Consider the following 24,600-nt stretch of genomic DNA (forward strand, 5'->3'; position numbering starts at 1 on the left):
CTGATACTCTCCCCTGTGAGATTGCTGCTCTCTATTTGGGCTCTGCGCCCTTGTGTCATAGTTTGGAACGTGCCCTCAGTCAAAAAGTGAATTTGGAACACACCTCAAGTATTTCCATTCTCTTACGGTATACAGCTTTATACTGTCTCTTGTCCAGGGTCTTAAATTATTGCTTCAAGTGTTTTGTATAGCTTTACATTTGAGTATGGCAATGGGGCAAGTTCAATAATTGTTACTGTCATGACTGAAACCAAAAGTCCACATTTGGACAAATCTGGAATTGCACTGTTTCTTTCCATTAATGCAAAGGTAATTTTTTTAAAGTACTTATTTACTAATTTGGCGATTCAAAGAAGTAAAACTCTATTTTTAGGCATCTATATCCAGTTAAAAAGATGATAAATATATAAAGTTAAATAGCAGTAGAACAGTATGTTGTTGAGTGTGCAGTCATCAATACACAGAAGTATTATAACCCTTACGTGGACTATAAAGCTGTAGGTTACAGAGGAAATATAGGGTTTCTTGGCAAATGTTGGATTTCAGTAGAAGCTTGAGGACTGGGTAATATTTAAGTAGGAAAGATGGCATTTTAGGATGCAGGGCATACTGTGAACAAATATACAAGATGCAAATGAGCAAAGCGTTTTTGAATGATCAGTCTGCCTGTTGTAGAAGGTTTTGGTTAGGACGTAGTATTAGGACATAGTGGAAAGCCCTCAACCACTCAGCATATTATATGATAAGCATCACCTGTTAAGCATTAAGAGCCCATTAAGGTGATGCTTATAGTATAATATGGTGAATGGTTGAGGGCTTTCGACTTTGTCTTGTAAGTAATGTGGCAATAATGTGAAAGAGGCTTAAGGAAGAAGAAATACCACAGTAAAGGAGAACAGTATGGAGGCTATTATTGTTATTCAGAGGTAAGGCAATGAATGTTTAACTAGGGTGTAACAGTGAAAGGAAAGTGCAAAGGAGGGGAAGATACAAGAAATAATACAAAGAAAAAATCAGCAGAAATTGATTATTGACTGGATGGGTGTGAAATAAGCAGAGGGAAAAGGAGAAAAAGTTGACTGAATTTTTGGCTCTGAGTACATGAGAGAATGATATATTGGCAAAACCTGGAAAGTCGGAATGGGGCCCATTGCCATAGGAATGATGAATTTGGTGTTAGATAGTAGGGAGTTGAAAGGATTAAAAACATTATTGTTTTATAATGGTATCACTGCTTAAAGCTAGCAGCAATTTATTAATATTTATATTTTGATGGTTTTAACAGTACTAATTTTATTTCTGTTTATACCATGGTGGTTTTTGCCTCTTGTCCTTGTTTCTTTTGTTCAGTTGGAAACTGAATAGGCCAATAAAATAAAAATGAGTACAAAGGGTGTTCTAAATAGGACCCTAACAAAGAAAATGTAGTTTTTGAATCACCAGGATATCTAACCCATGCCCCACATACCTGCCATTTCCCATGATACTTACGGTGTTGCACTGTTTTTGCCTGTCTTCCTACTTACTAAACTGTTGCATTAATTAGCTTTTGCTACATAAAAAATCACCACAGAGCTAACTAAGAAACAAACATTTGTTATTTCTCCCAGTTCGGGAGGCTATCTAGGTCATCTGGTCTCACCTGGCTCTGGGGATCTCTGAAGTCTTTTGGCTGCTCAGCTGGTGCTGTGTGGTCCAGGGGACCCTCAGCTAGGACTTCCCCTCACTGCTCCATGTGGCCTCTCATCCTCCAGTGGGCTGGCCCAGGCTTATTCACATGGCAGCTGTGTTCCAAGAGAACAGAATGGTTGGTCATTGCAAGGCCTCTTGAAGCCTGCATTTAAAACTCACCCTTCTATCTCACTCTGTTGGTCAGAGTAAGTTACAGCCCTGCCGAGATTCAAGGGATGGAGAAATAGATTTTTCCTCTTGTCAGGTGGAGTTGCGAAGAATTTTTGGCCATTGCTTTCAGTCTACCACAACTGTTAGCTCTGTGAGTACAGGTAGTGCTTCACTCTTGTGTACTTTGGTATCTTTGGTAACTGACACATAGTAGTTACAATATTTTTTTAATGAATGACTAAGTTAATGAAAGCATTCAAGGACCATTTCAGTATACCTTAATTTTAAATATGTACTACGTACTTTTGTCATACCATTAGTGAGTGTGGTGTTTTCTATGGGCAGCTTTTAGAGAGAATCTCTTTATTCTCTTTCTGTCCTTTGAACTTGATCAATGGAGACATTTAAAACAAAACAAAACAAAAAGCAACTACCACTTGCATTGACGTTGTTTCGTATTTTTAACTTCACATTTGATTGTCTCAGGAAGAACTCCCTTAAGTTTTGTGTATTGTCACAGTGATGTTCTGCTTTTCAGGCTGTGCTATGGGTAGACTACCTCCCGCCTGAACGTTCAGGAGACCTAGAGCAAAGATGCTGTATTAAAATAAAGTTGTGGGTCCAGAAGGAAAATCACTTCTGCCCCTTAGACAAGTGATATTCGAATCGTAGTCGGTGGAGTCAGAGTAGCCAGCGTTACTCTGTCAACCTGAGCGAATGGCTTCTTCTCTCTAAGCCTCAGTGTTCTCAGGATTATTGTGAGAATTAACTGAAATATATGAAGCACTACCTCTAATTCTTACTCATGGGAGGTAGTCAGTAAAGTTTAGTTCTTTATCCAGGTGAACCAGCATACTATCATGACGCGATGGCATGCATCTAGGTTTCTCATCCTTGGCACTATTGACATTTGGGGTCGGATATTTCTTTATTGTGAGGGGCCATCCTGTGCGTTATAGGATGTTTAGCGGCATTTCTGATCTCTACACACTAGATGCCAGTAGGACCACCTGCCAGTTGTGACAGATGAAAATGTCTCCAGACATTGCCAAATGTCCCTGGAGGCAAAATGCAAACATTTTATTCAGCAGTGATAAGGATTAGGATAGGGAGGGAATGTGGCAGTGTATCAGTAAATGTGTAGGATGGGAAAGAAAGAAAAATACTTGATTCTTCTCAGAGTGCCTAAACTTTTACTGCCTATTATTCCCGTCATGTATTATAAACATAATGTTTACTGTGCTACCTAATAAAATGGCTAACATTTGCTATGTATCACTAACTGTGCTAGAAAGCTTTGCATGCCGTAATAGTTGAATGTTGTTAGATTGGTATTCCATTGTAAACAGGGACCTTATCTTATACCAGCTCCAAGCACAACGCATTTGTACTTACTAGGTAGCTATTCTACGTGTTAATTGGTCATATTGTACCCAACTCAAAAAATAGGGAGCTGAAAATGGATGGATGAGTGGAAAAACATAGAAAATGAGTTTATACAAATCTAAACATGGTAGGACACAAATATTCATTCTTTTTCAAAAACTTTAAAAAATCAGCTATTCTGAGAAAAGTAACTAAACTCACCATTAACTTTTCTTTCATCATCACTAAGTCAATATATCATCAGAAAGATGTAAATAAATAGCCACTTTAAAGTTAAATTTTTTTCTATTTATTACGAAGAGGATTCCAGTAGTGCTTAGAAGTTTTTGATTCATTCATACTTTGTTTTCTTCACTGTATATCATTAATCGTTAAAGATGTCAGAGTTAAACTTTAAATTCAGGACAGGGTTTGATTTTCTCTTTTTTTCTATTAAAAATATATTTCCAATTACATAATTAAGTTAGAAAATTAAAACATAGAAATTATAACTTAGGGAGTAAAAGTCCCCATGTTACTATATATGGATGTGAATTACTATTTTTAGCAGTTACATAACATATAACTGTATGAATGTAGCATAATTATAATTAAACAGTCTCCTATCAAAGGACTTTTAGACTCCAGTTTTTTGCTGCAGTGAATATTCTTGTACTTATTTTTTTGCACACTTGCTTATGTAATTCTTTAGTACAAATTCCTGGAAGTGGAATTGCAGAGTCAATAGACACTCTTTATTTGAATGTTTCATATTATATGTAGTACACATATAATGTTTCACATATGTAGTGCATAAACCTTACAGCATGTTTCCTCCAAAAAATTCCTCCGTGGAAAGAAACTCCAGTATATTCTTTCTCTTTATTAATTTATTATCCAACAGAGAGATGGTAAAAAGTCACTCTTTTTCTTGTAATTTCATCCAAGATGAGGTACTAAAATTAGACCTAAGTGATGTCTGTTGTGGCTGAAAATAAACTTGAAAATGGAGACACTTTATCTCTCTGATTCCCAGCTCTATCCTCTAGATGGCACCTAAAATTCTGTTTTTCAAACTGCAGATCATGACCCATTAGTGGCTCATGAAATCATTTTAATGGATTTTAATGGTGGTGGTTTTTTTTAATGAAATCTAATAGAATATATTTTCTTACAGTGGGCCCTGGTCAAAAAGTGTGAATATTTCTGATCCTAGAAAATTTCCCCAGTTACAAGGAGGGGAGTGCCACCAATTCTACCCTTAATCATCCAACCCTATGGCCTTGGTTTTGCTGCCCTCACTAAGAACTACTTATGCTGGCCTTTGATGTCAGTGGTGGAATTGTCACAGACGTGTGGAAAATAATCCATTAGGCGTTTCATGCAGACTCATTATATATTCAGAACTTAGCCAGTTACAACATTATGCCTTTCATGTGAGAAATAACAAACAATTCACTCAGGGAGATATCTTAGTTATTGCTAGCTAGCTGTATTTTCTGTTTCCCTTTCAATGGTGTGAAAATTTTTCTGGAAGCCTCACTGTTGGGGGAGAGAGATGCAGAGCTTAGGCTCATCTTCTCACCCGTAAACCCAGTGTCTCCCTTTCTGTTTCAAGGTCCTTCCTCAAAAGCACAGAACTGTGTGCAAAGGGAAAGTGAGGGGAAGGGCTGGGGGAGCAAGGGGGCAGTAGAGGCTTTCCCTGGTCTTTCCTAATCCTTCAGTTCCAAAGGCTTAGTTGGTATTTCAAAATTTTGAAATAAAACCTGCTCTTACAATTAATGCAAATATTACTGTGATTCATCCTTTCCAAGTAATTCTTGGTTTCGTTTGACGTTTTATTTTTAAATCATGAATTAACATTGACATCACTCTCAGCGTACTGTTACCTCAGCTCTTCACAGTGAACTCTCTGTCTTACAAAAGCTGTAGAAGTTCAGATTTTAACCGTCACCCAGTATCTCTTGGGCTGCTGTCAGGCTTTTAAAACTGTGATCTTTTGGTGCTCATTCGTGCATAAATCATGGGGAGGATATTGGAGGGAGGACTGTATTTAATTTGGTGTTTTGTCCTGTGCTTATGATTTAGAGATCTTCATTGAGATTCGCTGTACAGTGGTGATCATGATAATAACCCTGCATCAGTTCTAATAAAGTAGATTTAGTTGGGTCTTTAAAATTAGGGTCAGGGCCACCTTACATTAAATCAAAGGTCAGGAAACCATCCCCAGGTTTAAATATATACATAAAATCAGTGTAATAGAGGTTCTGAACAGGTTCTGTCAGTTTAACAAGTCAGCAGTCTCCCTTTGCCTTTAAAGACTGTGGGCTAAGATTGAGAGGATTCAAATGATCAACCCACATTAAAGGCAAAAAAAAAAAAAAATGGTCTTAATATTTTTCTTGGAAGCTTGGGCTTCTGTATTGTTCTAAGAATAAGAACTTTTCACATGGAATGTTGTAACTGGTGTTAACACTGTATTTCAGTGTAACACTATTTACTGGTATCCTTCATATAAGTGAAAATTATGCTAATGATTCTTTAATATGGATATATACTTAAGTCCGTATAAAAATCCAAGTTTACAAAAAGAGTTATGATTTAGGAGATTTTTTTCTTTGAATAAGTATTTATTAGCTAACATATTCCGAGCACAACAAAATTCTATTCCTTTCAAAGGTCCAGCCCCTATCAAGGTCTCTGATTTGCAGATGAGGAAACAGAGGCCACAGTGGGTTAGTTATATATCCAAAGTCACACGCCCAGCAGTGGAAGAACTCTTGAATTTCTAATGATTTAATTCTTCTTCACTAAAAGGTCTGTTTTCCTTTTATTTTTAGCTGTTTGTCTTAACTACAGCTGTTTGTAAATCTTCAATCAATAGTTTCTTGTCTTAGACGAATATTTTCTTGCAAATCTGCATGGTGTTCTTGTTCTGTAGAACTCAGAGCCGCTCTTTTCCCTTTTGTTGAAATTCAGCACTACTCTGCGTTCCACTAGGAACCCTCCGATGCTCTTTCCCTCCTCCCCAGTCACAGAGGGCACTAGCGGGAGAGGATTTCATTGGAAACTGGAATCCTCTTTGGAGGACTTTGGAATGTTAAATGATATATTCATTAGAGTGAGGGCTAAACTGTTTTAACAAAGAGACCCAACAATGCACCTGGTTAAAGAACACAGTCGTTGATTTCTTTCTCACATCACCATCCGTCTTAGCTGCCATTCATCATCATGTAAGTGCCAGGTCTTCTCCATGCCTAGGTTTTAATCCAGTGGGACAGAGAAGAAACAAAAACACGGAGGAAGGATGTCAAGGGCCTTAAGCCCAGACCTGGAAATGGCACACAATAAATAGTTCTGACATTCCACTGGCAAGCATTTCTTCAAATGACCATCCCTAACTCCACAAGAGTGTGGGTGGGGTATACTCTGGCTGAGTGTGTTTCCAGCTACAACTCTATTACTGTGGAAAAGGAGAGAACAGATTTTGGTGGGCAGCTAACACTTTGGGACAGGCCCAGTCTCAAGTGCCGTTGAATGCTTTATAGACTTCATGAGAAAAAAAGAAAGAGAGAAAAATTGGCTTCAGATCTTTCAGCTCTGTTTTTTTTCTTTATCTTCCAATTTTTCAGGCAATATGTCTAAACTTTGATCTAAGTAAATTTAACTAAAATTGTCCTATATATATTTAAAATAATGATAAGGATATTTCTTAAGTAAATCCAAAATGGTATGTGATTTTAGATACTATTTTTATCTGGTCATGTGTCTCTAAATTTTTGTCAAGGCCTCTGGGTAACAGAAGATTGCTAGGGCCTGTGATGTTTTAATATCTGGCTGGGGTTGAGTAAATCTGAGACTGTAGGCTTGATAGTAAGGGCTCTTACTTTTGTGCCGTTTGCTTGCATGTTTAATGTTACAGTGTTTCTGGACCACTCTGACAGAGGAAGTGGCCTGCAGCAGCGGAGTGCTCTAGGGGACAGAGCACGGCACACTGCAGCCGTCCTACCGTGTGCTATGCAAAGCACTGATCAGGCCCTCTCACAGCAAAATGACCCCCTCTGAGCTTCTCAACTCAAGTGGCATGTAGAAAGTGGGGAGATAGTTCTAGGACTATCACAGAATTCATGAAGGGTTGGAAAATAACCTACACAAAGAGCTAAGTGAATCTTTGAAGTCTCGATGGTGACAAAAAGAAATGGCCTCTAAGGAATCTAGTGGCATGATTTTTATACAGAGGATGAAGACTAGTTGTACCAAACTCCAGGACACTACTGTGAGGTTGACATGAGTGTTGTGGGTTATATGTAAGTGGTAATTCCTTGATTATGCAATATTTCTACTGTTAGATTTAGATTCCAAAGAGGAACTACACCATATCCTCCTCCTAAGGGCTTTAAAAAACGGTTACATTTGGTCTTACTGGAATAATACAGTTTACTCCTGCATAGCGGAATTTTTAAGGTTCCTTCCAGTTTTACAGTTCGGTTTTGTATTCTTTTGATGTACAGCTCCAGAATGGCAGAAGACGACCCATATTTGGGAGGGCATGAACAAGTAAGTATTTTAATAATCTCACTAATAATTTTTTGTAAATGTATTCGTATTTTAAAATATACAGAGGCAACAATAGTAACTATCAGGAAAACTCTAAAAGTGGTAAAAATTTCTTTTAAATTGTTTTTCCTGTCCCCCTATGTAAGGTCTGAGAGGACATGTCATGTAAAACGAGTAACTTAAACCCTGCTGTCACACATATTGTTGCGTAAAAGTTGTATATGCTTCAGGTCAAATGATAACTACTGTATTAGTTTCTTAGGGCTGCTGTAACAAATTACAACAAACTGGGTAGCTTAAAACAACAGAGATATGTTCTCTCTCAGTTCTGGAGCCTAGAAGTCCAAAATCAAGGTGATGACAGGGTTAGTTACTTCTGGAAGATCTGAAGGAGAACCTCTTCTGTGGTTCTCCCCTGGCTTCTGGTGGTTACTGGCAGTCCTTGGCATTCCTTGGCATTCCTTGGCTTATAGCTGCTTGGCTTGTAGCTGCGTCACTCCAGCATGTTGGCCTTCTTCCCTTTGTCTCCTCTGTGTTTCTGTATCCAAACCTCCTGTATTCTCTTGTAAAAGTACCAGGCATTGGATTGAGGGCCCATTCTTCAGTATGACCTCATCTTAACTTGATTACATCTGCAAAGACCCTATTTTTAAGTAAAGTCACATTCAGAGGTATTAGGAGTTAGGACTTGAACATATCATTTTGGGGGAGAAGACAAAGTATTTATTGAACACCCATCTAATAAGGCAGATTGGTGTAGTAAAAAGGACTTAGAATTCAAAGATCTTAACCAAGTGCTGGCTGCCCTTAAAACTTGAGGAATTACTTAGCATCCCCCTCCCCTCTTCACTCACAGGGATCTTTAAAAGACTTAATGGGCAATGAATGTGCTTTGGGAATATAAAACTGTTCATTATAATTATATTTGCAATTATAAAGGGATACCAGTGTCCTTTTTTTTTTCTCCTAACTTTGTACTTGAAAATTTTCAATTTCAAGCATATAGAAATAATGGCTAGTCCAACAAATCTTTGTTGGTTGTTAATATTTTGCCCTATACATATATATGTATATTTATATATAGAGAGAGAGAAATAGATTTATTTATATAATGTATATATATTTAATGAACCATTTGCAAGCAATTTTCAGACGCTAGGGTAATTAAATATTAAGGGTATTTAAAATACAGATATTTATTCATTCATGAGCTGTTTATTGAGGCATTACTATGTACCAGAACATTGGCTAAGGAGGGGTACAAAAATGTGACACATTTCAGGCAGCTGCCATTCTAATAGGAGGGACAGAGACATGAATAGTTTCCATGTGGTGATAAACGCTGTAGTAGTAGTCTGCACACTGTGGGACAGAAATGTTGAGGAGGGTCACTCCGTGCTGCCTGGGAAGAAGAGTAGGGTTATGCAGACTTTCCAAAAGAAGTCTATGTAAGCTGAGATTTGAAAGATGTAATTTGCTAGGTCAGACAAAGAGAGGGAACACTAGGTACCCGGACACCCTGGTCCACATTTTGTAATTATTTCACACTTAAACTTTAGCCGCCTAAAAAATGTATTTCCCAAATTTATGCATGCAAAGAATCAGAAACCAAAAGTGAAATATTGGTTTGGCCAAAAAGTTCGTTCGGGTTTTTCGTACCATCTTACGGAAAACCCAAACCAACCTTTTGGCCAACCCAATACTTTTAAAGGGATTTAGTATTACTTCCTTAAATAAAATAGACTTATATAGCATTCATTACTCTTGATAATGTTCTGATTGGTTTAGAAAGAAGGAGTATGCATTGCTTTTCACATTAAGATACTTCTTTTGTTTTTTATTGTACAAATGATGGTATAGGATAAACCTAAGAGCATTTTCTTTGATTACAGCATGAAAAACATTTGGCTACTCATATTATAAAAAACCTGTGTTTTACCTTTCGCTTTTAATATGCTATCTCTAACAATTAAAGGCAGACTCTAACCAGCATTAGGGTTGGTCAGCTTAGTTTTAAACCATGTTTTCCTGTCTATACGCAGGAAATCCTATCAGCAAGAGATAGTCCTTTATGCCACACAAGAGTAAAACCTGCTGAAAACATTCATTTCGAAAGCTTTTCTTATGTGGGCATTTTTGTGATCATCAGCAACAGAGGTTGGGCATGTTCTGATATTTCCATTTTTGAAGGGAGAGGTCCTTGAAGTTTATTTGTTTCCTTGTCTCAAGATTAATGGTATATATTTCCTGAAATGTGCATGTCCTCAGTGTTCTAATGTATTCTGGAATTTACTCCCCACCGCTGACCTAATGCACAGTGCAAGCTGCAGCTCACAACACAGCTTCCCTCTTCTTGTCTGAAGTGGGGCACGTGTCTCTCCTAAGATCAGAGTTTTGGCCCTCTAACCACTCGTTTTAGCCGCCTGCAGGACCATAGGAAAGATTTTTTTCTGCTAGGTCATCTTTTCTGCTCTGAGACTGATGAATTCTCTCTGTAAGGTGGGGCCCATTTTTATAATAACATGCTTTTTCATTCCTTTATTTCCTTTTTAGCAAATGGTGAATAGTGTAGATGAACTTCACTCTGAAGCATTGAAGTGGAGTACATTTATTGTTCCTCAATTGAAAATTTGCATACCTCACAACTGGATCTGAAGCCTTCTTTATTTAAACACTGCATTTCTTAGTCTTGATTTAACTAGGCATACAGATTCTTAGGTACCCAAGAATGTCCAATAATATGCTAGTAAAGAAAAGAAGTAAAATATTTGTGTTTTTTAAAAAAATGTCAGCTCCAGCATATTTACTAACTAGCGTATCATAAAAAAATGAAACATGTTTGGTTTCTGTGCTGTCCACAGACATTTCACAGATGACTTATTTAGGTTGAAATAAATACCAAACTCAGAAGTATGAATTTTAAATCCTGAGTGAACTAAGTGGGAAGAAAATGTTTCTCTTGGGATAAGTAATTATTAGTAACTTATTGTTAGATTATAATTCAATCAAAATATATTGTTTGCCCACTGTATTAGTTTTCTGGTGCTACTGTAACAAATTACCACAAGTTTAGTAGCTTAAAAAATACAAATTTATCCTCTTACAGTCTGGAGGTCAGAAGTCTATAATCAAGGTGTTGGTAGGGCTGCATTCCTTCCGAAAGCTTTCCTTACCTTTTTGAACTTCTAGAGGCTGTTTGCATTTCTTGGCTTGCTACCCCTTCCATCATTCCAGCTTCCTGCTTCCATTGTTGCGTCTCCTACAGTTCACTTTGATCTCCTGCATCCCTCCTATAGGGCCCACCTGGATAATTCAGGATAATCTCCCCATCTCTATATTCTTACCCTAATAACATGTGTGAAATCCCTTTTGCTATATGAGATAGCATTCACAGATTCTGGGGATTGGGATGTGGATGTCCGTGGAGGAGCCATTATTCAGCCTGCCACACCCCCTAAATTCCAGGTATTTTGTGTCATGCTAGGTAAATAAAGGTGGAAGAAAAAAGCGAGGGAGCTCAGTGCTCAGTTATTTGCTCTTTGGACTAGGTTGTATTTTCAGTTTTTCTGTAAGTTGTTCTAGGGCTGCTGCCTAATTCTTTCAGGCCTTGAAGTTGGATGGCTAGAGTAGAGGAGGAGTTTATTTACCATCATAAAAGAAATACAGATTTCTAGGATTATCTTCTCATGCTTATATTTCTAAGGGAGTATAAGCTTTAAATCATAAATTCAACAAATATTTATATATTTATATTCTGATAAATGTACACTGGGTCCTACAGATATACCAGTAAGCAAGCTACACCATGTCCTTACCTCTGTGGACTTTACAGCTGGGTCATTCTTCTGAAATCCCTTTGTCACATAGCCCCCTGTAAAGTTCCATACATATGAGAACTTAGCTAGGTCTCCTGAGTGTATTTTTTAAATTCTGATTTGAAGTGTTTTCAGGTTTTTGTTTTTGGCTTTAGTTTTTGTTCCTATAGTTAAGTTTTAGGTGTTTCAAGTTCAAATTTTTAATACAATGTTGGAAAAATAATGACTGAAATATTTAAATTTTCCTTTTTATAGATGTTTCATTTGGATCCTTTGAATCATACAATATTTAATCCAGAATTATTTCAACCAGAGATGCCATTGCCAACAGGTAAGAAAATTCCTCATCTCTGTTGCCCTGTCATTTTGCTTCGGTTTTTTTTAAATTCAAGATTTTCTGTACATTCTTTTAGAAAGTCAGTGAGGTACCTGGAAAGGAAATGGTGATTTATGTTTTAAAAACCTATCTTTTGGGACTTCCCTGGTGGCTCAGTGGTTAAGAATCTGCCTGCCAGTGCAGGGGACACGGGTTCGATCCCTGGTCCGGGAAGATCCCACATGCTGCGGAGCACCTAAGCCTGTGCCACGACTACTGAGCCTGTGTTCTGGAGCCCGTGAGCCACAACTACTGAGCCCGTGTGCCACAACTACTGAAGCCCACGTGCCTAGAGCCCGTGCTCCACAACAAGAGAAGTCACCAAAATGAGAAGCCCTTGCACCGCAACAAAGAGCAGCCCTCGCTTGCTGCAACTAGAGAAAGCCCGCGTGTAGCAACAAAGACCCGACGCAGCCAAAAATAAAAATAATATAAATAAAAAATAAATTTATTTAAAAAAAACCAATCTTTCAGTATACTTTTTTGGACTATGTTTGCACAAGCATGTTTGACTCCAGTTACCCATTGTATGACTGACAATTGTTGCTGATATCTGCTAGCACAGCTCAAAAGGAATTTCTTTACTCCATGTAGGATTTTTCCTTTCACCCAATCTTGTTATCTCTGATGTCTTTATAACTTCTGTTTCCTTTGTCCCGGGCACACATGAGGCAGTCTCAACTCCTCAGATCTATTCCAAAAACACTTTTTAGTACCTGTTGTGTGCCAGCCAGTATACCAGACACTGGGAACATAAATTGTACAAAAATCATAAAAGTCATCTCAGTAGAAAAATCACCTTTTTAAAAAGCTTTTTGCTTTATGTTCTGACCAGTTGGATAAACTCATGAGAATCATCCTTCCTCCTAACATGACTCTTAATTATCCCCATCAACAAATTGTTTAATCTCATATGGGCGATTAAAAAAAATCAACTTAGTCTCTGTTTTTATTTATTGATTTTTACGTAAGCTTGTTGTGATAGCTCTTTTTATGTGCTCCTCACGTCACCAGGGGACTCAACAGATGTTCACAAGCTATGTGAGTCAATTTTGGAAGTTGTATGTAACAGAGTTTTGTAATCACTGAAGTGGGCGTCAGCTATTCTGTTTACCATGGATTTGCTTGTCCTCAATGGGAGACTTTATCCAATTTGTATCATCGTCATTTAAAATTAGTGTTGTTACTCTGGCACTTTTCATTTTTTAGATCAGATGTTTTTCTGCATTTTTATATCTGTTATTTCTAGAAGTTCATGGGAAGGGAAAAAAATAAATCTGCTGTACCTTCACCTTCATTAGCTTCACTAAGTGTGCTGCTGAGCCCTTTCTCTCTTTACCCCACAAAACGTATTTTGTAGGCTACTGTACCTGAGATCTCCTCAAGTGCTGTCCAGTATAAGCTCTAGGTCAGCTTCCCATGAACAAGTAAATGTCTTGGTAGCTTCTGTGTTTCCTGTGAACTTCTTATTCTGAGGATCAAAGTCTTTTTCTTGGTACTGATACTTTATTGAAAACATGAAAGGTTCTGCCCTCAGGAAGCATATACATTTCCATTTAATTAATGCCTTGTAGATGCCAAACAATATCCTGATGCAAATGCTTTCTTAATGTTTTTATTTCATCAAGTTTATGGAGATAGAAATAAGATTATCAAAAGAACTATCTCAGTAAATATTCTGTAGTCAGAGCTTCATGTTGTAGGAATTATTTAGCCCATAACATTAGAAGAACTTTCATAATTATACCTCAAAATCATATTTTCCAGTTATTACCTGATCATTTTTATTGTCACATACTTTCCCTCTGCATTACAGTGGCATAGTTCAGTTTTTATAAACCAAGATGTATGGATGTTTTATTCACATTTTAAAGGGATAGAGAGGTAATATAAACCAGAATTAATTTGTAATATTCATGTAAACTGTTTTATCTTTTATATTTCTTGAAATCTAAAACCATTAGTAGTTTTGCTACTTGTTGAAAACTCTATGGGATATGGCATGACTGCTAGGTCTGTAACATTATGCTGTAGGATGTCAGTTCATGGCATAGAAATGCGGCCAAAGAAAATTGGCATTAAAACAAATATATGCATATCAAATCTAATTTTCTAGTTGATTTAATGTTTGAGTGTGTTCCCTGAAACAGAAAAAATGGCCCCATTTCACTAACAAAATTCCCAAACCTTAAAATTTCACATATTTAAAGGAAATTAAATCATACAGCAAAAATGATAGCAAAACTTAAAGTATTTTTAGAAGAGTTAATAAGAAGTGAGAGACTTGAAGTTTGATGTAAATGTGTTCCAGCTCCTCTATATTTTCCATGACATCCAAATGTTGCCTTCTTTTTTTTAACTGAAGTATTGTCGATTTACAGTGTTGTGTTAATTTCTGCTGTACAGCAAAGTGATTCAGTTACACATATGTATACATTTTTTTATATTCTTTTCCATTATGGTTTATCACAGGATATTGAATATAGTTCCCTGTGCTATACAGTAGGACCTTGCTGTCAAATGTTGCTTTCTTAAAGACTTCTCTTCTTCATAAGTTCATTTAGCTTTCTAGAGGGAATGTTAATGAATAGATTTATTATACTGTTGTACAGGCTTTATATTAGCAGTGTGAAAATATTTCCTTTTCTAATCAGTTTTATCTCCTTATCAGAAATGAAATTCTAGCCATTTTTTTGAATTTTAAAATTCTAACAGTTTCTTTTCTAAAAGTAGTTAAATACATCCAGGAATTAATTTCATACAGACAAGAGAAGATAATTTACCTTAATTATACTACATTGGTCAGTCCCTACCCTTTTTTCTTTTCTTGTGTATGTTTCAGTTCAGATTCAGTCATTTTTCAACTGACTTCCTTGTAAATTTCTTGAATAATAACAGGAAATAATTATACCTTAGTTTCCTACAGTTTTCTAGCCTTATCCTGACTGATCATAATACTGAAAAGGTAAAAATAAATCCTCTCTCAAGTTAAAGTTTATTTTTAATTTCAACCTAAAAGTTTAGCTTTCTTAATAAATATACTTATCTAAAATAAGTCTTGAACTTCTGGCCTAGGGACAGTGAAGGTTGAAATGGACACCAAAGCATTCTAGAATTTTTTTAGTACCATTTTAATTTACATTCAAACAGTGAGAAACACCATGAGCCTTTATGTATTGCAGAGCTACGGATTTTTATACTGTTGACATAAAAACCAGCTGGGAAGCTTAGGGACTTTTCTCATATTGAACAAATTTGTATTTATACCGTCAGAGGTTCTGATTTTCCTTTGAGTTTCCATAGTCAGGTATAGTCAGGCTATGGATTAAGCTTCTAGTATTCTTTGTTTTTATAACAATTAATTGGTATGCACCTATCTAAATTATTTTCAGAATTTTATAAAATGCTTGTTTTAGAACAGAGTTTATGTGAGAGCACAGTATTCAAAAGTTGTATACAAACATCAGAAGCTATGAGTTAATAAGAAGAATCTACCATGTCTGATAGACCAAATTAAATTTGGGAGGGAGGAGGAACAAGCTAGCCAGTTAAGGAATGAGGGCAGTACTTACGGATTCGAGTATTGGAAAGGAACCAAAAACTTAGTGTAAGGAAAAGCAGATAGCCTGAAATCATTATCTGTGTGTTTCACATGTAGGCACTAGCTCAGTCTCTTGTAATTTCACGTTAAGCACATTCTCTTTGAAGAATGGAAATCAGTGTCTAATGATATGACGGCAAAAGAAAATTTCATAGTGACCAGGAAGTGGTTGCTGCTTTTAATTGGTATTTGTGTCATTTAAAAAATGCTTTGTTAGTGGACATGATTGTGAAGGCTATTGACGCCTTAATCCTTGCCAGACATCATGCCTTTTGTTGGGTTGTACAATGCGCCATCACCATTCAACAAGACGTTTATATAGTGTGGTTCTCTCTAACGGTGTAAAACTGTTGTTAAAATAAGGATAAATTTAATATTCAAACAAGGAAGATATATTATATCCTTGTGGAATTTTAGCTAACACATTTATTTGAAGCCTATATTTAAAAACATAATTTCAGTTTTTTTACTTCTTTTGTATGTATATATTTTTCTTTTTACCAAATTTGAGAAGCCTCACAGTTTCTTTTGGTTTCTGTTTGTTGTTTTGTTTTTAGCAGATGGCCCATACCTTCAAATATTAGAGCAACCTAAACAGGTAAGAAGATGAAAGGGGTGGGACTTTCTCTTTAATTGTTAGATCCATAAGTCTAATATTAATATCTCAAGCACCAAATAAAATAATAAACGAATTTTACAAAGGAAGTACCTTATCTAGAAGATCAACAACCTGACAAATTATGTGACAACTTTATTCATCCACTTTACATTTCTCTTAGTCATTCTTCACACTGTCCTGAGCCTCAGTATGTAGTTCTATAAAACTTAATTAGAGATCCTTGATATCCCACGATCTCCACTAACTTTGCTTACCAGCCACTCCTAGGAGAGACATAGGTTATCTACACTCATTTTCATTTATAAGGGAATACACATGCATGCAGTTCACGTACGCTGAGTTACGTCCATCAACATGTCCCTGCACATGCAGTACTTCTTAGCCTTCCTCTTTCCTTCAGAGCTCCAGCCTTCTCTGTTCTGTCTTTGAAACGTGGAGCCTAAGATACTAAAGGTATCAGTAGGGTGTAGAGAAAGTATTAGACTGGACAGTTGAGTTCTCTTCTCTCTGGTGTTAGCTTTGGACTCAGTCTCTTTGGAGTCAGGAGAGGAGCATTTTATTTTATCAGGCTCTTCTTCTTACTACTAGATTCTATAGAGGATACCTGGGAATTGAAGTGGCCTCCTCACCATGCCCCCATGGGTAAATATTTATTAGAAATTGTATGGGACCAGTGCTATCAAAGAGGAGGGAAGAGACTCTCTAATATTTGCCTGTATGAGATTTCAGTCACTGAGGGATGGAAATAATGGTATAGTCTTCTGCGAAATGAGGACCAAGTCAGTAAATCTCCAAATGGATGTGCTTATTATCACATCTGTGTGAGACTGAGGATGAGTGTACGTGCTCTCTTGCAGTTATATCATCCAGTACCTTTCCTAAATGTTTTTAGTAGCTCAGGCAAGTAAGTGTAACACTTTTGCACTGTGTAACACTTAACAAATGCTAACTAGGTCAAGAACTTAAAGCATCTGTTGTGGTTACTCTAATCGTGGCCTTATATATGTATTTGGATTTTGGTCAAGATATAAAGGATGTAAATATCTTAACTATGACCGAATAGACTATCCTTAGGAGGTTGAACTTGGGTTAACATTTTTAGTGCAGGGACAGGAATGCCATGTGAGACTTGAGGCCGTTGTTTTAGTCGCTTGCAGGTGGCACACCCTGACCCCACAGGCTGCTGACATGACTTTGTTTTACCTCCATGTCCAATTCCATAGTGGTGAGTTCCCACAGGAGTCCACCGACTCTCTCAAAGACCCTCCCAGTGGAAGGTTATCCCTTAACATTCTAGGCAGTGGTCTGGCCTCCTGGAAAATTTTCTGAGTAGTCTATGAAACTGAGAAATCAACTAAACTTTATTTGCATACTAGGTAAAATGTTTTCCACATATCCATTTTCATAAGCATAGCACTACAATAAGAATTTTTAAATGCAGTTTCTTACTGTGGGTCCAGTAGTCATAAGGAAAAATTGATACTTATGATTTATTTGAAGGGTGGGTTACATAGGTCCAAAATTCAAAATTTAATTCGCTGTTTGTGGATGTGTAAAAGCTTATCTGAGTAAATCAGTGTGTTTGCTTACCAAACTGATAATATTGTGATGTCTGACTCCAGTGAAAGTAAGAAGATTGTATTTAAGTCAGACTTTCTGACCAGATGGTTATAGCCTTGCCTTTGAGGTTGATGACTCATTTTAAGCAAATGGAGTTACTGAGATGAATGGCTGTGGATTGGCAAACCTTTAATCTCAAAAATTTAGAATCTGAAATGCATCCAGACTGTGCATTTGAAGACATCCTAGCTTCCTTAAAAAAAAATCACAGTAATGAATTTCTATCCTCAGGTTAGAAATTCCTTTGCATGGAAGTTTAGATACTTTTATCCAACCATGAATAATGTCTATTGTTTTTTAAATGATAAGCAAGCTATTAAGACATGTCTTCTTACTCATATTCTATTTGAAACCACTCCCAGTAAGATATAAAAGTATATGTATAAGTACTTATTTTTCCAACTGTCCTGAAGGAATTTTGTGATTAAAGATAATGAATTAATTTATTAAGTTTTAAAAATAAAATCTAGAAAAATGTTCTTTTGTCTTTGGGGTCTCTGCCACAGTTTTCCCCAGCTCTGACAGAGATGAGTCACAGCACAGACTACTAATCTTTAGCGTATCCAGTTCTGTTGCATATTATTAAGTGCTAATTATCTAATATTATTTAAAAACTGAACTTGTATTTAAATTGATTACCCGTCAGGTAAATCCCTATTTTATGGCTAGCCAATTCTGGAGGCTGTTACGCACACTGTTGCTTTTTCATGCTTTTAGAAATTTCACTTAATTATTAAAAATAAGTCAACAGCCTTTGTCTATAAAAGGTATAGGTCTGAATTTGTAACTTTTTTTTTAGTTTGAATTTTGTGAGAAGCAAAACAGAGGATAATTGCCTCCAAATGACTATCCTCAAAAAGCTTCCCAGGTGTTTAGGTTTGGGATCTCCTGAGGAGCCATTTGCAAGAGTTGTTTTAGGTGCCACTTTGATGAGTTGATCATACACCCCAGACCCATGTGTGACTTGAAGCAGTTTCCCCGACTAAGGAATTTACTTCAGGCCTTATTCGTCCCATGAAATATGCTTTAGACTGATCCTCTTTGGAAATTAGAAAATTCTCACAATTTAGAAACAATTTCAGGTGCTTTCATTAGTTCAGGGTTCCTGGACCTCTCAGACTGCTTTTCAAGACCCTATGAGGCATAGTGAAATGCAGTGCAATCTAAGGAGGGCAGAAATTTTGCATTGGTCCGTGAGCTCAAAGCTGTCAAAACCTTCGTGTTCGCTGGGCTCCACTGTCCAGTGTGCAAGGGAGAAAGCCCTCACCGCCAAGTAGTGGGTGTTCAGAGCTCCCGATGCCTAGGGATCCAGTACTGTGTATATGAAGTCAGCCCCACAGTAACATAAATGAAAGGTGAGGATGTTCCTTAAAGTGTATTAACATATTCTTTTCACTAAAGGGTGAATTTGAAAACAGGAAAAACATCCGGTCAAGTGACTGTGTAATTATAAACTACTAACACTACCACAAATTGTTTGACATCATTATAAAGTTGAGTCTTTCAGGGAAAATGTTGAAAGCTCCCTTAATATGATGATGAGAGCCATTCTCATAAGTGCTCTTGTTTTATTCTTTGTGTACAAATATGCACAGTTATAATTGTTAGCTTTGTAAATCACAATATGTTAGAACTGGAATAGACCTTGAGTATGGTCTAGTCTAACCTTATTTGTATAGATAAAAAAACAGAGAACTTAGGTGTTTATCAGCCCACATAGTAAAGGCTTCTAGCTAATTCTTAATCGATTTACTATGCCTGTAAAATTCTTGAGTTAATATATAAAGGGACTGTCTAGTTTTGGATTTATTCAAGTCAGTTAACGTGTCCAGCTGGAGCTGATAATAGCGATAATCTTAAATCAAAACTCTTCTCTTCTGAGCTGTTGAGAGTTGCTGACCAGATGTGAGGTCTAGCGTAGGGTGTGTTCTACAACGCTGATGCGACATATTTAACAAGACATTTCTGTATGCCCTCCTGGACCAGCTGTCATCGGAGTCGATAAAGGAATTCCTTCAAGTAAGAGTCAGAGAAGCTTAACTTTGAGTCATATGGCCAGTTTCAGAGCTTGGCAGCCGCAATTCGAGATGAGGAAGCTCTGATGCGAACAAGCCGTAGCGCGTTGAGTCCAGGGCTTAAACTCTGCAGCAGGTCACCGTCCGCAGAGCACAGCAGGAGAGGCTCCGCAGGGCCAGGGGCCTGGCTTCTAAGCCGCAGCTCAGGGCACAAATACCAGTTCCCATCAGTGTTCCTAATGAGGTTATGGGAAAAGTGGTTCTCATCGACAGTCCTTCACAGTTTATGTTTTTCCTTTAATACACCAAGCATTTAAAATTTGTATCACTTTGTCCCTGTAATTTTTAGTAAGTATCTCTCAAACTTGTTCACCTTGTGTTTACCTTTGCAGAGAGGATTTCGTTTCCGTTATGTGTGTGAAGGCCCCTCCCATGGAGGACTCCCTGGTGCATCTAGTGAAAAGAACAAGAAGTCCTATCCTCAGGTCAAAGTAAGTTCATGGTATCTTTCCATGTGAATTCTGGAAGATTTGATGTCCTAGGAGCAAAAGAAAGGAACCCTTTAAATATAACTACCATTTGCCGGTGTGCCTAAGCTGAAGTGTTCACGTGATTATTATAATATTTAAATAGAAATGTGTCTCTTAGCAATAGAGGTGACAGATTTTAAAACTCTGTTAATATTTCCATTTAGTACAAATTGTCTCAACATTAACTAACAGAACTTTTATTATTTCTTGATAATCTTCAAGGGTTTTTTAGTTGTATACTTCCTAAAACTTTGATAAGTCTTTGAGAGAGTGCTTGATTTCAGCTCTTTGGAGTTCTAGTGAAAAACAAAACGCAGTTGAAAAACAAAACTGCAGCTCATGAATTCAGATCCAGACACTGTTACTAGCTGTGTGCCTTTGACTGGGTTATCCAACACTACTAAACCTCAGTACCTGAATGTGCAAAATGCAGACATGTTAATGGTCTCTACTTCATAAAGTCTCCTAGAGATTGAATGAGAAAATGTATGTAAGTGGTCCACAGAGAGCCTGGCAGTACCACAGGGCCTGAGCAACTGCGCGTCCGCATGTGGTGGTCCTTGGAATGTAGTACTTCATGACATGCTGTGGTGGGCTTGGCCGAGCCTTTTCTATACCTTCCGGTTCTTTTTTCTCTCTTTTTATTTCATTGGGAATATCTTCCGCTGAGGTAATTTGAGTTTTTTATTTTCATAATGTGATGTCTTGTTTCATAGACTGATTGCTAACAGTTTTGCAGATAAACCAGTCCATAATTGCAATTTCATAATTTATAAACATTTTCATTTGTTCAGTGACTCAAGGCTTTGGCAAAGGTTATCAACTCAGTTCCCACTAAGGTGTGAGTGCCCCTTAGGATATAACGTTCTTTTGGCCTCAGTCTTCTTATTGGTTTGTTGTTGTGAATAGGTGAAGGGCAACAAGACAGACCTCCAGTAAAATCGTGATGTCAAGGAAATTGGCCTTTGGTTTTCAGCCTTGCATTTTATTCCCTCCCTCTCCTCATATCCCACTGCTAGGTCCAGCCCTTTTCTATTTTCTTATCCCTGATCTAAAACAAAATCCTGTGATTCTTTACCTCTTGAGAATATTATGTAGTATTGGTCCTGCCAATTGTATTAGCATTTTAAGTCTCCTGTCGAGGTCTCCTGTGGAATGAAAGATGTTTTTCCTGTTCAGGGTCATTAGGCAGGGTAAATATGATGTGTTTAGCCACAGTCTTATGGTCTCAAGTCCTTTAGAATCTGAATGAGGAAAGAGGAGCAGCAATAAAACAAGGGAATTAGCATTTATTAAGCACCAAAGATTTGCGAAGTGCTTTACATACATTATCTCTTCTATCCTCAAAACAACCCTGGTAGGTAAAAAGTGTAAAACCTGTGAGGAAACTGCGGTTCTTAGAGAGGAGCCTTGCTGTCCTCAAAGGACCCGTGGCTCATTATCCTACAGCAGGCTCTTGCTCATTGAACGTGTGCATTTGGGGTGCTGGGAGCTGGGACCCAGGGGACAGGACACGGGAGGACAACGGAGAGATAAGGCGCAGAGAATTACAACTCTGGACAACATGGGAGAGGAGCTCAGGGGTAAAGGGTACTCAGATGTTAGGGAGTCAGATCCAGCACTTATCTTCTTAACACCTGTGTCTGTGTGTCCTATATATAAATATTGTTTGTGTCTATACGTGTGTACTTGTAATAAGGGTAATTGAAAGATACATGTTATCTGCATTGACACTGATTATAATTACTGAAGAATTAGCATTAAGAGAAAAACTGGGAGTTTTTTTCTAGACTGTCTCTGTACAAAAAAATATAAATGACAGTATTTTCAAGAACTGCTTACTCCTATTGCTCCAGTCTTTTGTGGCTAAGTGACAGTTCTTGATACTAAAAAATACATGGCATTAGCTTTGTTATAAATTTGTTACCTAATAAAAAAACTATATATCCATTTATGCTCAGTCTTCATACATCCTTCTCATGTAGTGGTTGCTGCCTCACATTTACAGAACAGTCTAGAAATAAAACAACCTAATGGACATTAGATGTTCTTCTCAAATCATAGTTTCTGTATCAAGGAGTTTAATACTTAGTGGGAAATCTAGATATATAAACAACTAATAATAAAGGAAGTCAGAATATACATGTGTAAGATTAGTTGTTATTGAACTTCAGCTACAGCTTCACTATTTCACCCAATTATATTTTTATTCACGAATTCAACATATATTTATTAAGCATTTAATCCAGTTGTAAGAAAATGAAGAATAGTTTAGAGAGTCTATTACAAACTGTCATTGTTCTCTTAGCCTGTCATCATTCACTCAGAGATTAAGTGACTCTGCTCTTTGTAATAGTTAAAGGAAGTAATTTTATTTATCTTTGAAGCTCTTAATCAGAGGGATGGGGAGGAGGGAAAGAGTCAATCATGAGGTATTTTTTCCAGAGCTCTTCCAGTATCACTTTTAATATATAGTCTTTTTCACAAAGGATAGTTGAGGGTGACCTTTTGGTTTACAAATGGATTTTTAAGTCTCTCTTGCCGGTGAAAAATCCTTGCACTACTGGGATAAACCCCACTTAATCATGGTGTATGATCCTTTTTATTTGTTGTTGGATTCTGTTCGCCAGTATTTTGCTGAGGAAGGAATTGCTCTCAGTGTGTATCTTTATCGGGAGGATCTTCACAGCTGTACATGTCTGTGGCAGTAGTTCAGTAAGCACCCGCTACTTGTGAGGCTGCAAGACAAGCGGTGGGACAGACACCACTGGCCAGGGATTTGGGTGAGAAAACTTCACGCTTTGGAGGGTTTTCCAGTTCATCGTAGGATATCTAGCAGCATCGCTAACTCACACCCACAGACGCAGTAACATTCTTACAGTCGTGACAACCAAAACGTGTCTCCAGACATTCCCATATGTCCTGGGGGAGGGGGGGGCAAAAGCACCCTGCTCCAGAACCACTGATCTAGGTGCAGTGTCTAATCAACCTTAACCTTTCTCCTTTGCGTACTTCTCTGCTATATAAAGCTGTAGTGCGTAGGTTATATAGAATTGCCTGAGTACATTATTTTGCAAACGTGTGTACTTTTCCTGATTATTAGATACTTATTTTCGAGTTGATGATCATGGCGACTCTATAACTTCTTATAGAATCTCTGAGTTATTGTACCTGGATATTAAGGAGAAAGATAGAAAAGAGAAGAAAAAAGATATCCTAAACATTCCATGTTCTATGATAACTGCATACCTAAAAGTTAACATAGGAGTTCTATTGGTTCTCCGTTATAAACTGTTACAGAAGAGAAAGTGAAAGTGGAGATGGATTCAGTCAAGGCTGTAAACCTGCACAGCCCCTGGGCATGAGCAACAGAGGCATCTGTGGAGTGGTCGTCGTGCCCCCTTGCAGTAGAGGGAAGTGTAACAGCCAGTGCCCCACGCCCTCGCCGAATGCCATCTCCACAGGAACTTCAGAGGGAGAGCATTTACATCTACTGGAAGGAAATGATATTTCTGAGATTTACGTATGCTCCCTATTTATTAAAGTACATTTGTTCAGGCTTAAGAGTAAAATGTTCCAGGCTCCGTCTTTTCCTCACCTGCAGCCTCTTACCCTCCTCTCCCTCCTCCGGCCTCACTCTTTCTCTTCTCATCATGCCTCTGGGAGGGCGCACCACGCCCCGGAGCGGCCCCTGGAAGGCTAGTGGTTCAGCATGCGCTCGGTCACACACAGGTAGCAGCAAAGTGTTGAGGGCCAGCCCCAGAGCTGTAGGGGCTGGCTGTGGTTTGGGGCCTGCAGACCTCTAGCTGGGCTTTATGGAGGTTGTAAACATGTAACCCTGCTTGGGTTTCTCTCTTGCTGATTGTCCAAATATGATACCTCAAGTTAAATCATTTTAAAACCAACTCTAAGGGCCTACCCCAGTTCTCCTTTTGCTACTGGAATTTTGTCCTATGCTTAATACGCTATTTCTGATAAACTGGATGTAGGCTAGGCTTAGACACACTCTTACAATATTGAGATTATTTCTAGAATTAGGACTATTGAACCATCTGGTGTTCTGCATGTTTCTTTCATGTCAAAGAATCCATTAGCTTTCACGGGTCTTGCCGTGGAAGTCTTCACATTCTTTTTCAAAAATTGTTTTAATTATAAAATATTTCATGTGTACGGGACATTTAAAAATTGATGTAAAGAACACCATATACCACCATCTGATTTGACAGGTACAGTCATCCCTCAGTATCCTGGGGGATTGTT

At 37.6% G+C, this 24,600-nt stretch overlaps 1 protein-coding gene across 1 annotated transcript in view; it reads left to right on the top strand.

Moving 5' to 3' along the window:
* Positions 1-24,600, top strand: part of NFKB1 (nuclear factor kappa B subunit 1) — a 123,994-nt gene that overhangs the window by 15,109 nt on the left and 84,285 nt on the right. The window contains 4 exon segments of the mRNA XM_036852524.1: positions 7,719-7,764; positions 11,835-11,910; positions 16,114-16,154; positions 20,203-20,301. Coding sequence (XP_036708419.1) covers positions 7,726-7,764; positions 11,835-11,910; positions 16,114-16,154; positions 20,203-20,301 — 255 coding nt within the window. The 5' untranslated portion in view covers positions 7,719-7,725.

This window comes from Balaenoptera musculus, chromosome 5, assembly GCF_009873245.2.
Source record: "Balaenoptera musculus isolate JJ_BM4_2016_0621 chromosome 5, mBalMus1.pri.v3, whole genome shotgun sequence".
NCBI classification, from domain to species: domain Eukaryota; kingdom Metazoa; phylum Chordata; class Mammalia; order Artiodactyla; family Balaenopteridae; genus Balaenoptera; species Balaenoptera musculus.